The sequence below is a fragment of the Phaethon lepturus genome, unplaced genomic scaffold (assembly GCF_000687285.1).
Source record: "Phaethon lepturus isolate BGI_N335 unplaced genomic scaffold, ASM68728v1 scaffold17976, whole genome shotgun sequence".
NCBI lineage: Eukaryota > Metazoa > Chordata > Aves > Phaethontiformes > Phaethontidae > Phaethon > Phaethon lepturus.
Genome location: NW_010548467.1, coordinates 133,247 through 152,013, shown reverse-complemented (window position 1 = coordinate 152,013; position 18,767 = coordinate 133,247). Strand labels below are relative to the sequence as shown.

At 36.6% G+C, this 18,767-nt stretch overlaps 1 protein-coding gene across 1 annotated transcript in view; it reads right to left on the bottom strand.

The window, feature by feature from the left end:
- LOC104623035 (transcription factor COE1) overlaps positions 1-18,767 on the bottom strand; it is a gene marked incomplete at its 5' end in the record, with an annotated part of 102,636 nt that overhangs the window by 7,130 nt on the left and 76,739 nt on the right. The window contains 3 exons of the mRNA XM_010289981.1: positions 2,445-2,624; positions 4,153-4,330; positions 4,932-4,997. Coding sequence (XP_010288283.1) covers positions 2,445-2,624; positions 4,153-4,330; positions 4,932-4,997 — 424 coding nt within the window. The remainder of the gene's footprint in view (positions 1-2,444; positions 2,625-4,152; positions 4,331-4,931; positions 4,998-18,767) is intronic.

Genomic DNA, 18,767 nt, shown 5'->3' with positions numbered 1-18,767 from the left:
CGCAGCAGGAAGAGCTAAGCAATGAAGCCATTCTGGTTTACATCAGATGAAGATCTGGCTTTAACTACATGACCGAATAAAATGAGAGTCTTCGGTTTTTCTAAATAAGTGTAGATATAAGACTGTCCTTTTTTCAGGGACTGAACTGATTGTCCAAAATGCAAACCTGCCACATGGAAGGTTTGGGTTTTAAACACATGTATCCTTAAAACTCTATTTTACTGTGTAGTGGGATAAATATCTTTGTTCATGTATCTATCATTGAGGTTTTAAGTGAATTTGTTTTCATGAAAATAAAGCCAACTAATTCTATATTCAGACAGCATTGCCAGTTTCCCCTCTTTGTCCAAAAAAAAGGTAAGGACCAATGGTAAGATACCATACTTTCATTCTTCATTCTGTTTAGAAACTGCTTATATACAGGAGGGGGCTATGAATAATTACATATTATAGAGTAAAATTCTTATCATCTGGGCTTTGAATTATTATTTTATTTGCATTTATATAGATAAAAATCACCCTACTTAAGTTCTTATTTGAGAATCTGATATCATATTTGTTAACACTGAGGAAATCAATTAATGGAAATTATATGTTCAAAGTTTCACAGTCTGACAGATACAATCTTAGTCTGAAGTCACTCTATGTCTGGAAGTACTTGCTAAGGGAGAGCAATCAAAGCACCTAAATTGAATTGCTACTATACAGCAATTAGTTTATTGATTTAATTAAGAATGCCACCTTTTAATTTTCAGGTCATGATTGAAGCATTTTCTGATTCAATGGATTAGGCATTAGCAGAATGACAGATCTTCCAAGAAAACCTCCCAAAATATAACCTGGAATAGAGAACCAGGGCTGGAAGTGCAGTGCTATTCTAAAGCGGCTTCGTTCATAAATATGAAATAATACACTGCTAGAGTATTTTAAACGCATTACTGGCATCTGCTTCCAAAAAGAGATGTCTCATCAATCATGTTACGTTATGAATTCAGAGTGCACTGATTCTATGACAGTAAATTCAACTTAATAAGTAAGGTACTTTCTAACACTACTTGTTACATTATTATTAAAGCACAAAAATAATAACTGGTTAGCAATTCCCGGGTTATAAGTACTAGTTATGTGGGTAAATATTTTCTTCTAAATTTGCAGCAGCTAAGAAACCTTAGAGGTAATCTTTTAAATCAGAGCTACTACCTCTTTTTTAATGCTGAACTCTAGCAATGCAATTCAAAATAATTTATTACTGATGTTATACTATTAAACTTAAGATTTGTTGCATAAACCTTGGTATGTTCAGCAGTCTGTTTGTCCTCTCCATGCTAGGGTCTCAGCCTATAAACCTATTTATATGACAAGACCTTCTGGCCTGATTCTGCTAGCAGCTTTCTGCGGATGTCAGTGGAATCTTTTATGTCACATGAGTAATGTCAGAGGAATCGGGCAGGTCCTATTCATTTAATTTTCTCATGTGAATAGGGGCTATTGAGCTGTGTGAGTGGCTGCAGAAGAGGTTCATAGGCCTTTATCGATAGAAACATATTTATATTTAAACAGGTTACTAAACCTTTAATATCAAAATGCAGAAAGTTAGTCCTACACATAAATATTTCCATAACTGGGACTGTAGACCGTAAGCTCTTTATGCCATGGAATATATGATTTGTATGACTTACATCTTTGTGACATTCACTGTACAGACACTAAAACACAAACTCCAAGAGCCACTGCCACATTTTACTGACTAATACTAAGCTCTCAGTGAAGTCGATATAATACCAACTTACAAAGCAAATGGAGTATAAGCAATCAAGATTAGGCCCAATAGTAATTCATAATTTCTATAAAGGTTATGACTTTATTTGTTCAGAGGTCTCAGAAACATCATCATGCAGCATATGGAAATGTCAGTCTTTGCCAGTATTACAGTAAACTTTTCTGCCCTTCTTATCTTACAGTTGGAAAAAACTATTTGTCCTGTAGCAGATATCCTCAGCCTCTTTTCACACCCACCGCAACAAAAAGTTGTGTGCTGACAACTGGCTTTTGATCCACTCCAGTGGACATTAAGTGACTTATGCCATCCCAGATTTCTAGCAATGTTGAGGACAGCATTTCTTATTTACAGAGTATAAGGTAAGTTATGAACCCATCCCAAATTATGAGAGACATTATTCTTTTTAAGCTCTTATGAGACTCTGTAATAATAGTAGTAGTAGTAGTAGTAATAGTAGTAATAATAATAATAAACAGAGAAGAGCATTGCTGGCAACACTAACATCTTCAAAGTGCTTCAAAGATCAGTGCCTTGGAGAGTAGAGAAATGACCAAGCTCTGTTTCATGTGCTCAAAATAGAAACTAAATATTGAGTATCACAGAAAAGTCACCATGTCCTTCTAATGAAAATGTGAAAAATACAGAGAAGGCATATAATACTCACTGGCATAGGGAGAATTGGCAGCAGATCCATTCAGGAAGGTTGGAGAACCGCCTAAATTTGACATTCCAGCATTCCCATAGCCATTCATGCTTGTTGTGACAGAGTTATAATTTGTCTGCTGAGGGGTGGTGCTTGGCACATAGCCATGAGGTGACACGCTGCTTGAGTTGCGAGTAAAACCTTTTGTGGGGAGGGAATACATTTAGAAATTGGTATTAGCCTGAGAATAGTTTCTTACACAAACAGCTACAAGCAAGTAACTCTGGGCTACCAAGCCAGCAGCCTAGCCCAGCCATGGAGTGCACGGGGAGGGCTAGGACTGACCACCACTACCACCAGGTAACCCAAATTGTGAACCCTCACTGCCTGGGTCATTGCCGATGGAAGCAAAAAGGAGGAGGGGGGCAGTTACAGCCTTTACTGCTCAAAGTAAAGATTACCCTCAAGCAAAGGTTACCATTGGGTATTATAGGAACACTCACTCTAAAAGAGCTGTTTGTAGGCAACGGAGTAAACATGACCTACATTTTCGAAGTGAGGAGTACATACTGACTTAAGGCATGTTAAAAGCATGTGATTTTTATTAACTCTCTTCTGATGTCGCTCTTATTTAATGCATCTCAAATTAGATGCTCACTGCACACTTTGGAAAACGTAGAGTATACTTCTCAAAGTAGTGAGATATCCTTAGTCTTTTTGCCCTGGTCTGATCATTATGTTGGTAGAAAAATGACTATCAAATTTGGCAGCAAGTTAAAATTTGAATTTCTACCTAATTCTGGAAATTATATTTGGGGAAACTCATATTCAAATATCCAAAAAGGAGGATTTCCTTCTAGAAGCACCAAAATGGCAACTTTCCTTCCTACCACACAGTACATCCATAAAATGTTTTAATCTAGAAATCATTTTTGTTTTTTCAGTGTAATGCAAAATAATTTTTTCTGCCCTTCTAGAAAACAGCCTCATTCTATTACTTTCTCATTCAGGTGGATTTTTAAGTTGGATAATAAATAGAGCTGAGCAAAGGAGCAGGGTAAATGCAAAGGGGTTTTATAAAAATGTTCTTAATCTTTTTTTTATTTATTTTTAACTGTAGGAATTAAAACAATAGTGATTTTACACAAAGTGAAAAATACTTTCTTGTAAAAATTAAAGAAGCTCTGAATATGTCTTTGTAAATATTTATTTTTTCCTACTTTCAAAATTTAGGAAAATCTCAAACTCTGAAAAAAAATCAGTGCCAATATTATGTCTCTTGCAAAACCAAATCAAGCCAGACCAAACCGACAAATATTCAAGGGATACTTCTGTGTTATAAAGAAATGTTGTGTAGGGCCCAGACTGAGAGATCATCCATGCTCAGGAGAACATATAACCAAGTATTTAACATTAAGTACATGCTCAAGTTAATAAAAAATCCCTTTAAAATTAGTGGGATTTAAACACAAATACAAGTGTTATTCTGAGCAGAAGGAAAAGCTATTTAGGTATATGCAGAAGTACTTTTCCTGAACTGGGGCAAAAGTCACTAAAGCAAGCTCCATCTCATGACAGGTTTGTGCCATTCAAAGGTTGTGCATGCGTGTGGGATGGTGTCTGTCCTAGCCTTCAGTTCTGAACCATCCCTCTTTCACCACTCTGTGTGTTTCCCCTGACTTTTAACAGAAAAGGTTCATAGAGAGAGGAAGACGAGTCTTCTCCTGACCCTGATTGGTGGCTTGTGAGGCTTCGGAAACATTGACAGCTAGTTGACCACTAAAGGAATTCACTCCCATCATTCCTGCATGGACTGACGTGTTAGCAAGGGCGGGGAGCTGGTTGTGGTTGCGGGGGACACTGTAGAGTGCTTCTGCGATGTCTGCTGCTCTTTTCAGGATTATTTCCTAGAGAATATGAAGGGAAAAAAGAATAAAAGAGTTATGAATGTGACTCTGACAAACCTTTTTTTACACACTAAAATGAGACAATTCGCTGTCCAAAGACAAAAACTAGATGCTTTTCTTTCTAAACCAGTTAGCTGACTGATAGCTGATGCTTATAAGATCTGCTTGCCTTCATGATAAATCCTGACATCTGTGGTAAGAGAGTTGGAAGTTTTAATCCCAGCGGCCACGCTCCTGTATAACAAGACCAACTGGCAGAATCAGGCTGGAGCCTGGATTTACTCCACCCTAAAGCTATCTTTAGGGTAAGATTGAAAAATCACCGGTGGAAAGACCTAATGCATATCATTGCCCATATTATATAGTATCTGGTGAATGTGGGCAAATGCCTCCAGGGTTAATAACATGTTGCTTTTACAAGCACTAAATTCACAGCCTTTAAAAAAGAAAACAAGCAAACTAACCCCCATTCCAGATATGACATTGTCCTCTATATTTATTCTTGTCTCACATTGTAATATCATATACCTTTAGCCCCTGAACTATCTATACATCTATGAAATAGCCATGTTTTAGAAGTGCTGAAGTAGAATGCATTTACCTGGTTATTATGTGGCATACCATAGAGTGCTTCTACTAAATCAGCAGCTCTCTTAAGTATTACTTCCTGTCAATACAAAAACAGATGCATTCCTCTGAGTTTAATAAACTCCTTGTGGGGGAAAACAAATATTAGACGCTTTTATACTTTTCTATTAGTTGCACTGTGTTTTGTGGGTTTTTTCCTCCCACCAGGTACACCTTAATTGTAACAACTCTCAGCAACCACTGAATGGTGTTAAATCACTAGTTCATCCTATTCACACACAGGCTTAATCAAGTCAAAAGGTGAGAATCATTGGTGCTGCAAAATAAAATACATCACTCAATTGTCTCCACCATCTGCACTATAAACCACTCATCGGTTTATTGCAGAATACAATCCTGAGGTCATTTACTAGATTACTGCAATCAATGTCATTCAGAGCATGTTATGAATCCCTTCAATGTGTTTATTTTATTCTTAATTGCACACTGCAGGAATTGTGACCTTACCCAGAAGGCCACGTTCAAAAGATGCCCAATCAGTCCTATGCTACTGGTAACGTAACCTTTCAACTTCTTTGGTTTGTATTCTCATACGATGGGTCAGGGTAGGATCCATGTACATAAGATGATGTACAAGAGGAAAACACATGCGGTGTGAGGGAGTGGCTCAGTACTGTGCAGTGTTTCCTGGAAGAATTCCCTGCAGGGACAGCAGAATTTAAAACAGTGTGGGATTTAGTTCTCCATTTTGGGCAATTTTTTTTTTCTTCATTTTCCTATTTGTTCCTTTACACTTAATATTTCTTAGAATATTTTAAACTGGCATTCAAGTAGTAATAGCATTTCCCGTGTTCTTACATTTTACAGTGTGGAAAAGTCTCTATGAACAATCCTGATAGAAAATGTAAAAATGCCTTGCAGAATTAACCCAGAAGACCTTTTTTTTCTAGAAGATTTCCAATTGCCTGATCAAAACCAGCTGAGACTGTCTTTTCAGGAGAACAATGTATTTTTGTAATTCCAAGGCCCTAAGTATTGCTCTAATATACTAACATGAGTCTATTCACCATGGTATATTTCCACATGTAGCTTACAAAAATAGTACCAGTTCTAAGCATTTTGCAGTTTTCTACAAAGTTAAACTTTTTATCTTTAATATTTTACACAACAGCCATATTTTATACCAAAAAGAAACAGTAATGCTCAATTTTCATATACTGTAGACTCTGATCAGAAAATAGAGATATAATTGCATTCATTTTGCTGTCACCATAACCTCTTCAAAAATCCTTGAACAACTCTTCAAATGACAAGCTTTTAGATGCATATTAGCATTTTTTTCAATTTTAAATTCTCTATAATATAAGATAAAATAGTTGTCATACTGCAGTAACTACTTATGACATATATAATGTCCTAAATTCAAAAATGAGATGGAGGATTTTTGTACTCCCAGTAAACATTTAGGCTTGCCTTCTGCTGCACACACCTCTCTCTCAGAACACACATATAAATTATTTTCCACACATGAAGTGAGACGTAATATATAATTGACGTATTTTTAAATCACTAAATCACGTTTTTCACATTTGAAACAGATTCTGAGGAGTTAAGTCACTACAGCCTTTTTCTGGGTTTTTTAGTTGTGTGTTGTTTTTTTTTTTCCTTTCTATTGTGGTTGTTGTTTTGTTTTGTTTTTGTGTAGCTTGACCACAGCAGTTAGCAGTGTAATCATGGACAGATAGACTACAGACAACATCCAGGTACAATCATTCATTATTGCTTTACCAGAATCACCAGAACACTGAGTTGCCCTTTTTGCCTCACATTGAAGATACAAACTAGAAAAGAACAAGAGATGTTACTGAAAAATGTTATGTTTTTCGATCCATGATTTCAGCTGGAAAATTACTGCACAGGTGTTTGACTTTGCAAACTAGGATTTATTTCACTTCAGTAGAAATTGTTTGCACTACCTATTTCACTGATGCAAAATTAGAATGTGATACAGAGCCCACAAACTGCTTTTTAGTATTGTTAACCTAAACTGTCATTATGCCAAATTACTAAAAAAAATAAAGTTTAAATAGTCATTTCTGCTCGACCTGATTAATCATAGTTATTTATGTAATGCTGAGCTAAAAACATTAGAATGCATCTAAAAAGAGATTGAAGACTATGTTAAAAAATGAGGTAATTACATGGAATCTTACAGGCGCTCTACCTAATATCAAATATATTCCAGTTCTTAAACATTGGAAGTTCTCTGATGACACATCATATTGCATGTAAATAAAAATAATTGTCATGAGGGTTTACTGAAATATGCTTGACAAGGAGCATTCAATTTTCCTAGCTGGTTATATTTTTCCCAACATTTTCAGAGTCTGTAAATTTGAGTTTCATACTTTCTCTAACAATATTTTCACACAATAAAAGCATGTCTTGTTTATGACATTTTCAGATCATACAAAGTAGATGTTACCCAAAAACTCCCTTGTCAAATAGTGGTATCTTCTATTCCAGAACTGACGGTAGTTCTTATAGACACAAACTAGCTTTAAAAATACACAATAAAATGCTACTAAAGGCATGCTCAAGATATTAACTTCTTGTTTTCTGAATGCACCTTAAACCCTTTGCACCTCTGCTTAAATTACCATAGAAGCTACTGTTAGGACCCCACATACAAAGGAGCCCCAAAAGTCCTCTATAAGTTAGAGCAGCAGACCTTGCAAGGTGCTTGGATTGCGGTGACCAGAAAATTGTTCTCACCTCCATGTCATTACGCTCACAGTGAAGCAGCCCCCGAGCATGTTTGTGTTCGGGATCTAATATATTGCCTTTCAATCAGAGCTGAGAGCCACTGAACACATAGACGGAACATGACGAGCAGGTCAGGAAAGCAATAAAGATTTTACAGAGCTGTCCAAGGTGCTAAATTTACTCAATAATGGGTTTGGCACCATAGTGTTAACCTCTCATTTACTACCAGTTTGAGGGACTAAATTGAAGTAGCTGACTTCATTTACCTTGAAATGTATATTTTATGACATTATGTAAGTAGATTGAAAGGGCACTGCAGTTTTAACAATTTAAAGGCTAGAGCATGTTTAAGATGAAGCTCGAATATTTATTGTATGTTGCACTTAAACTATATTGTATATTAAAATGCATTGATTAAATTTGTAAAAGGTATTATAAAAAAGGACAGCTAATATAAAAGATCTATGCCTTTTGAAATCCAATACTGCCTGTTACCACTGCAATGGTGACAGATAAGCAGATAGATAGGTGGACAGAGCAGCAGACGGACATATCAAGAAGTGAGTGAAACTCACATTTTATAAAAAGAAATCTCTGCATAAGCTCAAGGTCACTTATTCCAGATATTCTTTTGTTCACAGAAATTCCTCTTTGCCTTCATTTCAGAAGCCTAGATTTTCACAGCAGTATGTGGGCATCAGGTAAGGTCCTTCCAATCAAATATGGAAGTGGAAATATTTCCTGAGAGAGACAGAGTTTGACTAAAGCTAATATCTAATTTATGGGGGCATTTGTCAAGAAAGAGCCACTCTTCTATAAATGCTAAAAGTCCGACAGCTTTTGGTTTAGAATAAAGGACCTTGCAGCATTTAGTTAGAGCTAAATTGAGGGTCTTCTTGTCCCGTATTTTATTTAAAATGAGCATCATTTTATTTCAATAAAAATAACGATTGAACAAATACTGAAAAGAGGAAAGATTACTTTAGTGATTACATATGATGCCCTCCATGCAGATACACACCACAGATCCAGAGTCCATTTTTGTGCCAAACTGAAGCTGATTTTCTACTGAAGGATTTTTACTTTTTTAATTTTTGAAACTGGAATGCAATTAAATATTTTAATCAAATTTTCCTCCTGAAAATACTAAGGGGTGTTTACATAAGCAAAAAAGGAGTCTGGGTAGTGAAGTCTGCTGAAACTGCATATTCCAAAATTACCGTAGGAAAGATTATATAAATCATACTGGAATGACTGTGCTTTTGAAGCACAGAGACTGACATTCAGACTGAATCCACTTCTGACAGAATGTAGCTTGAACCAATGTTACAGCAACTTTGCATGTTTTGTTTGTGGCATGTATCCCCATTAGAAGAAATTAATTAAGATCATGAAACTTGCATTTAAAGCTTTATCATGACAAAAACATTTTGTCTCAAGTTTTATCATGATAAACACATTTTGTTCCAGCTTTAAAAAAGATGGGATACTTCTTCTGCTGACATCTGCTTACTTTTTATTCAGCAACTAGTGAAAAAAAATCCACGGTGTCCTAAAAGGGCTGTGAGTCTAGTCAGCTAAAGGGTATCTAGAGTTACACGGAGTTATTCAGCTTAAGTAACTAGATTAGATAATGTTCAAGGTACTTGTTAAATCGAAATTAATTTTGTCAAGAAGCAGCTGACCACAGTATGTAATACTCATCAGCCACATATTGTATTATTGAGACCACCAAACGATTTATGTACTTGTGGAGGGCGTGAGGGGGAAGCTGTTCTAGCATACTCTGAGGCATTTATCTTATGTGTTGTCTAGATATCATATCACCTTCTAATGCTCTTTAGCATTGTAATACAAGAGAGAGCTCGTTCATCTTCTGAGAGGGTACTTAGGGATGATGATGTCATTCATACTTCCTTGACTCTTATGTCTGACCTCCTGGCTCTGCCTTCTAACTTCCTACTCTCATGGCTACTCGCAAGAAAAAAAAACTCCTCTGCAGAGTCTCAATACTGAACATCAGACTCCAGTTCCCCTCTTCACCTTGGAAAGGACACATTCTGAAATTTCAAGTCAAAACTACAATAATTTGTGCTCAAATTTTTCCTTTGTTTTTCAATGGGTGAAACTATAAATGTGCTAGTTAAGGATATGTGTTAGAACTAAGTTTTAAACTTCTACTTAAAATTTGTGTATGCACTGCATTTTAAAATATAAAGACAATATTGTGAACACGCCTTTCAAGTGTAAAGGCAAAACCAACATTTTGGTAGAGAGCCATTTAGAAGGACGCCACAGATCTAAAATGCCAGCCATCTAGCTTGGTATACAAGAGTTTCGGCCTGTCTAGAACCTCCCATCCCTCCACATCTAGACTGAGCACTGCCTTATTGTATCATTTTCAGCAATTATAGTTTTATAAAGACTCATAAAAGCCATTCAAAATTTAAAGATCCTCCATTTACTGTAAAACTGAGGGAACTATGCCAACCTAATGGGAATTATAAAATAACAGGGCCATTTCACTAAAAAGATATTTGTACTCACACAAAGATGAAAACTTCTATAGCAAACAAACAACTGAATTATTTCTGTATATTATAATTGAGTCATACTGAAGAAGTAAACACCATATAGATATTATAAAGACAGGAAGGCAAAATAAGAGAGAAAGAAAACATACTTCACTTGAGGGGTTAAAAAAAAGCTTCTGCTTACCACTGCCTATAGAATGGAAGTGCACTGAATTCCTGTCATTGAATTTCAATGGCAATTTCCAGAAAATAAGTCTACAGAGGAAGCTAGAATTTTAGCTTTTCCAAGCCGTTGTAGTCTCATCAGCCTCCACCCAAACTGAAAATCACAGCCTAAATCTACAGCACTAAAAACAGTCATGCATGACCTTACCACCTGCTCCACAATGAGCCAACCTTATAAATAAAATATAGAACGCCTGTAAGAGGCAGCAGAAAGAACAAACACTGAAGTGCAAATGCAAGCAGGCATCTAGCCATAAACATTGAGAATCGATGATTAAAACACCTCTTAACCACAAAGTTGATAAATGCATAACAATAGGGAAAACACACCCTATTCAAACAGTCTCCATTGCAAATACTGCTGACAAAAGAAGGAACAAAATTATGATGATCACCCGTAAGCCTGTCCTTGCACATCTCCCATCTTGCCCCTATTATCCTCCTGTCTATATGGTGTTCTTTGATACTAAAAAAAGGTATCAGCCTCCTTTTTTATTCCATACCACTCATTCCACTGGGCTTCATTTCCATAAATGATGGGCACATAACAATGGCAACAGAATTAGTAGCTGGTACAGATGTGTACTTCATCTAGATACACAGTAGCATGGAATGAACTAGCATTAATATAGTTGCATTGGAACAACTCTTTGAATAAACTGACATTTGAGAGTCTGGATGCTCCCACCATATTATCACCCGCTGAAGCATCTGGCAAGTAATTTGCGTGGTTTTGTTGCTAAAAGCTCTGGAGTTCTCTGCTAATGTTAGGACTCTAAGTCACAGAGAGAAGAGTGAGTATGTGAAAGCAGATATTGCAGAACTAAAATCACTCTTTGTGTGCTTTAATCACCTCTTTTAGGGACTTTGTCCAGAAGTGATTACATGACTCACGTCTATGTCCCTCAGATAGCTGTAGAACTTTGATTCTCCTAACCATGTTTACAGTGTGTCTTGCCCCAGACCCCTAAGTTTACCAGAAAAACACATTTATAGCTACCTGCAGGAACCCTTCAGAGTTGTCAAATTTTAACTCATGAGGCCAATGCAGACAGCATTGGGCTGGTAGATATTACTATACTGTACTCTTATATTATTACTCTTACATTCACATCTTACAACGCATCAACTGGTAGCTGGTAGATGTCAGTCATATTTGGGACTCGCTAACACTGTCATTAAGAAATCGATGCTATGGTAATTCTCTGGCATCTTCTACAGCATTTCCCACAGGTTATCTTGCAAGCTCACACTGTGAGGATCTAAGGAGAGACCCCTCAGCTTGAAACGTAGCAAGATCACGAAAGGAGACACATTTTTCATGCTGTACAAAAGGCTGCAGTATTTATCCCAGCATGTAGAGACCAGTTCTTCTGCACCAACTTTTCCTTAGTTATGCAATCCCATCTTTCATACTATGATCAGTCTGTCAGATCCAGTGAAGCCAAAATAAATGAGATACAAACTAGATCATGAACGGATAAGTCCACATAAACTCAATTCAATGGCTAACAAAAAATTCTTCACCAACTCCCTTTACAGAAATCCCTCCATCCCACCAGTTTGCAGTGGCTCATACTATTCCCATCTATCTAGATAACAAAAAGATTATTCCTGATTTATCCATGAAAATATGAACAAACAAATGTCAATGTTACAGTCTTTTCTTCTGCCTGACCTCAAACGTTTGCCACAATGACCTAAAGGCACATTTTTCAGTCTAAATTTTCTTTATGTGCCACAGCTACCTTCAGCTCCTAGGCAAAACATACAGAGAGACATGTACGAAGCAATCTCAGAGAGGAACCTCAGGTATTTCTTTTGGAAAATTTGCCCCAAACAATTTGTACCAGCATCTACAGTACTTTGAAGCAGATGTTCATTATCGATATTAATGAGCTTTTAGGTTTGGGGCTTTTTTTCAGTTTTGCATATGTAAGATTTTCTGATAGTTCTTCCTCTGCTTTTCATAGTATTAACATTCCTATTTCTTGAAAACAGCTGCAGATGAGAGTTGCAAGTTAAAAGAAAAAAGAAAAAAAAAAGAGTTATTACTCAAAGTCTTCTCCTGACCATTTTATAACCATATATTTTTGGAAAGTTGTCAAAGTCCCCTTATGGAAGAAGAAGAATGTTTTGAATTATTTGAAGGGTCTGGACTTAAGTAAACTCAAAAAAAATTTGGAAAAATGAACAGAGACACTAAATTCTGAGACCGTTGTTCAAAGATACTGCACAGGCTGTTTTAGAAGCTTTATTCTGCGGATCATATTATTGTGCCCATTAGAAAAATTCCCTGGAATACAGAATATTAAAAAAAAAAGATTAAATGTGCACTGTGATTTTGTGTGTGGCACAATATAGATATCCAATTATATATTTGTAAGAGTGAAAAACATTTTACTTGGCAAATAAACAGGCTGATATCTATTTTCTATCATTTGTATACACAAAGACATTCCAAACACAGGTCAAGTTGTAGCACTTTTAAATTGTTCTCCCATTACATCGAATCTAGAATGTATTGGGTGGCGTAATTCACTTGACTGCATTTAAATCTATAGAGATACATAATTATGTTTGGTATTGCAAGGCAAGGATGTCTGCTGAGTTAAATCAGCAGAACTATCTAGCAATTAAAGTGTAAATTGTACATACCTGTTTTGTCCATTTAATTTTCAGAGTTGTTCTTTATTAATGCATTTACCCATATAAATATCTAAGTATGCCAAACTAGCTATTTTCTGTAAAAAACAAGCGTTCACCTATAAGCAATAAAAGACTCACCCGCATTTGCTTTTAATGAAGGGGGGAAAAAAACCCAACAAACCAAAACAAAACAAAACCCCAGCATATCATTAAGATCTGTGAAACCGTCACTCTTCTGGCTTGTACACTTCAGGCAGGAAGTGTTAATACTTAGAAATGGAGAGTTCAGGTTACTTTTAATAGCAGGAGGGAAACTGAAAAATAAGACGCATTGAAATTCTGACCTACAATGATATTCCACTATGTTCTGTGGAGAGTGAGTGCATAAAAATGTTGAAATAGAGACTGGAATAACGTTGGTAGGTTTTAGTATTACAGTTAAAACACTGCTCAGTCATAACCCCTACAAATGACTACTTTCACTTACATTTTATCATCGGTATAATTAAAAGAAGTCTCTTGAAAGGGGCACTCTCATTACAACGAAGGACCACTTCAGACCCAATTGAAATGAAAAGACAGACCATAGATTAGGTGTAGATACCAAGTGGTAATTTCTAGGGAAGCATAAAATGCCAAATGTGTAACAATTATATTTTATAACTATGTGTTCAAAGGACTTACAGTATTTTATTGTACAAAGAGGCTTTGGCTCAGAAAGACTGCTTCAATGAAGTGCCTCCTAGCATATATTATAAAAAATTTTCAACTTTCTTATCAGAAACAAAAGATATTTGTTCCTGATACTATTATTTTTAATTTACAGCCTTAAAAATTCAGCTGAAATTATCCAAAGCAAGTATAAATGTTGAACAATCATGTATTTAAGAAATTAAATTTATCCAACATTTTACAGAGATAACAGTATCTTTCTGTGCACACCTCCACGATGTAAACACAGGTACACCATTTTACACAATCTAGGGCTCCTTTTTCAGTGATGAGTGAAAAGATTACCATTGTCACTACACCAATATATTTTGTGAAAGTGCTTCAAAACTCGCCACTGATTTTTCAAAATACATCAATATTTCAGTAACTTTTTTGATCATCAAAAACTCTTAGGTCTCATGTTAGTTAAAAGCTGAAAAAATGAAAGAAAATTCATATTATCAAAATATTAGTATTATTTCTTTCCTAATAACTAAAAAAATACTTCTACATGTGTGTTATTTGTCAGAAGCTCACATCTGGAAAAATTAAGCACCTCTATTCTGTGAAATGTTAGGACTTCAAGAGACAAGATGATACATCCAGATGAAATTATGAATATAGCATTATTAGTAAAGACACTTAGCGCATCCTAAAGAACAAAATTAACAGAGAAAAATTCCAAAATTTCTGTATCTTAGATCCCCCATAACATATGAACAAAAAATATGTTACATGTATGTGGCACTGCTTTAAAAAAATGCTTCTGTGTTTTGTTTTCATTCTCCTCTCAGCAAGCATATAATTTGTCATCTATAGTCACAAATATCTTCCAAAACATTCTTTAAAATGCATATCTGTGTTTATATAAGTAGCACGAGACTGTACGCTATGGTACTTAGAGGACATTTCAGTCCCGTTGAGTTATATCAACGTAAGTTACATGATTGACTTTTACAACAGAAAGAAAAGGTTGTACTCAAACAACTGTTATTGCCTCAATGAAAAAAAAAATCAATGAAAGTAAAATGAACAAGAGATTTTGTCTGAGTTGCAGTTAATACTACTGAAGAGCTATGGATATTAAAAGGTCAACAAATAAATTAGTCCAAGTGTTATGAAATGAATGATTTGGCTTATAATTGTATTGAGTGCAAATTGTTCACTGCCTATTAGACCAGGTAATTTTTAACCATGGTGCCTCAATTACTGTTCCATAAGCAATAATATAGTTGTAAGAGCCACTGCTTCGATCGAGTGACCTGTGAGACGTGCCAGGACAGCTGACTTTGCTATGATGGATCGCTGAGCCTGATCTCCAAATGGTGCCAAACCTTCCCTTCCCGTGAGGAGATCTCATAAAAGAAACATTACTGCTTGATTCATTTTACCAAAATGTTTGAGTTTTCAAGTGTCAGCAGTTGAGTATAGATTGTGAAGCTCTGTATTTCTTAGAAGAATTACAACAACAGGCATCCTATTGCTTCCAGCACTCTCTGCTAAATGGCATCATGATGGTTAGGAGGATGCTTTTTCTGCTACTCAATTGGACTGTGTTGTGAGAAATACATGGCAATCATATTTTACATCACCACGTAAACCACTGCATAACACCTAAAACTAGGCTAGAAATGGAAACTGTAGGTGAGATTATAGACATTACTTCACACTTCTGCAATGCCCTGCATTCAAAGATCTCAAAGCACCACTTTAATGGGAACAAATTAAACTTCACAACATACTTTCTAGGAAAATATTCTCTCTCCCCCATCTTCATCAGAGACAGCCTTAAAGTGTAGCTGTTTGGCTGAAGTCACAATGGTCTATGGTTACAACCAAGGCAAGTTTTTTAGGGTGAGGTAATAACTTTTATTAGACGCGCTGATACAGGTGAGAAAAGATACACTCAGCATGCAGGAAGCAAGGCTTGTGCGCCCAAAAGCTCATCTGGTTTTGTCCAGTTGTGTAGTCTAATATAAGATACTATCGCTCCCTACAAATCCTGATAGCCTTAAACAGGGAAAAGAAATTAATCTGATATTGCTTTCATGCTACGAAGTAACATACATGGCGCTTCATGAGGAGCAAAGGCAGCAGCTGCGTTTCCCCGTTGCTCCTAAGGGCATGGTGTTCCCTGTGAGCCAGGGCTCGAAACGCGGCAATAAAGGTCTCACCACAGTTCCCACAGGACTGGCCCTTAAAGGACTGTAATTACGCGGTAACTACACGTATCTGCTCTCTGCCTGTATATAAAATAAGCTGAAGATGTAAATGCAAATCCTGAATTATCAAATAATCTGTGCAGATGAAACTACAATAATAAAAGCCTAATTAGAATAGATTGTACCACGTACAACCAAATCCTGTTTATATTGTCACTCCGCTATATTTCTGATAAATCACTACATTCAAACAGTCTATTGGGAGGGTGATTTTCCATTTCATCTCTCCATTGAGCAAAAAGTGCCATGTGACTGGAGTCTGCATTTCAATTTCACCAGCATACAGTTGAAGTGAATGTTATTTGGCACAATACAGTGTACAACTGGGCCACTAAATGGCTGATTTACTAAATTATTATTAGATGAGCTCTTGCTGTTCCAAGTGAAAGTGCAGTCACTGTCTCTCTTCATGGTGTGTTCAAATTGTTCTGTGTTTAAATATTCAGCATGAGGCTAATGTGAACTGATGAACTGAGACTACAAACATTCACTTTCAATACAGACAGACAGAGATGCAACATATCATGTGGCCTGCGGAGGTGGAAATGATTTATATTTAAGGATGTTACTGCCTACTTCCATTACTATAAGATATTCTTAATTAGCTTTGTGTTTGAATCAGGAGTTTGGATACATAGCTGAAAAAGAGCTCCAAAACTGAACTAGCTGTGTGGCTACGGAGGCCTCAGAATCCCGGTGAGGTGGTACCTGTGCCTGGATCTCTGTCAGCAAAGCGCATGAGCTGCCACCGCAATTTCATACTTTACTACCTTTAGTATTTGAGTTGCAACTTAAGAGCATCACCTGCAATTCCAACCTCAATGTCAGAAATCCTAGGAAATGTAGAGGACTGACCATGTTGTGTAATTATATGACTTTTTGGGGTGGGGGTGAGGTGGGGAAAAAGGAAAAGAATTTTTTTTTAAGAAAATGTTAAAAAAAAAAGAAACAATTTCTGTACTGCCACCTGCTGGAGTTGCCAATAACCCTCTGTCACACGTAAAGAACAAGCATCTTCACTTACAGGACAGTTACAGCAAGCATTTAAAATACTGTGATCCCAGACACTTACAGTAGATTAGAATTTTTTATTGGTGCTGTGTTGCCATAACAACATAAAGACAGCAGATGACTTAAGCTAAGCTTGCAAAGCAAAAGGCTGCTCATCTGGCAGTTAAAATGAATACAGTTCACTTCACAAGTTCCCCATATGGACCCTTAGTGTATGGTAATGAGGATACCATATGGTGGGAGAAAATGCACAGAGAACAATTGTGCTCTACTGGATGAGTGAAGCGAGCAGGAAGTTATGAGGAAGCGCAGGAGAGAGATTTGTGCGTGCGCTCTCTAACTCAAGGGTTTCTTTCAGAGGGGGGTTCTCTCCTTAATCTTCTTTTTAATATATACATGCACAGAGATGACAGAGAAACATATTGTACGTTTTGCAACATCATTCATCAGAAACCGTCAGCTGTGTTTGTAAATCAGCTTGGTAAGATCTTATAAATTTGTAATTCTTAAAAGGTAAAAGTGCTAAGTTTTTAGACAAAGTGCAGGAAAATTTAAGCATTTCTGACAAGTAGAAACATTAGTGGTAATCATTCTAAAAATGCTTGCATCTTTCTGCCTGCATGTTTAGCTGTAAATAATGCCGCAACGAATAAAAGCTTTAAAGAGGGGAGGGGAGGATGAAATGGAATAAATATATTATATTTCCAAAAGGATAAAAAGTAATAGTTGATCAGAACCATACGCATGCAAGATTCTGCTGTAAAAGTACATATGCCATACAGTACGCTGTACTAACCAGATCCTAAACCTAGTAAGACAGCTTGCTAAAGGCTGCAAAGTCAATTTTGTACTACACATGCTTCATAAAAGATGAATATAAATGCATTAGTTAGACACGGTGAGCTAAATTAGAAGGTCAGGCAGGGCTGGAAGGGCTGAAATATCACACAACCAATGACTGTAATTACTCTTTTTTTAAGTCTATTAAGTGGTGTTGTTCTATCAAGGCTCAGGGGTATAGGACATGAAGTACAAGATAAAGTAATGTGTATTTATTACTCCCACGGGATCAATTTACTAGATATTTTCAGCTCCACAGAGCAAAATACACAAATGCAGCCTTTGTTACTTTCTTCAAACTGTGGCTTTTTCCTTCAAAAGCTCTGCTTCTCGAAGGGACCGTGTTTACCTGTTTGGTATCTTCCTGCCACCCTCAGTGAATTGTTGTATTTAAAAACAATAATAAGGATACAGGAATAGAGAAATGCGGGGATCCCTCTTACAGGATGTTCAAACAAGTGGTTCGAGTACCTCAGAGGGAATGTGCAGACTAGAAAATCCAATGCCAGGCATGATTTTTACCCCAAGGCAAAGCAGAAATCAGGAATGGAGAAAGGCGCAGAGCTCCCTGTCATCATGTTAGCCCTGATCTATTAAAAGTTTTGTCATAGATTCTAAATTACACCATCTGCTCTAATCATTTGCTGAGTAAATGCTGACCCACTTATAAAGAAAACTCACTGAAATGTGTATGCACACTGTTGACCTTCAGAAAGGAAAGGGCTCCTTGCCAGCCATTTGTATGTGGCTCTGCCCTTCAGCGAGCAATGTGGCTCTGTCTCAGCTCTCTCTCATTTCAGACTCTTTGCATAGTCCCAGACATGCCTTTGACATGCACAACCCCATAAGGGTGATACTTTCATAGTAGCCTCAGGCATCTTGGTTGTGTCT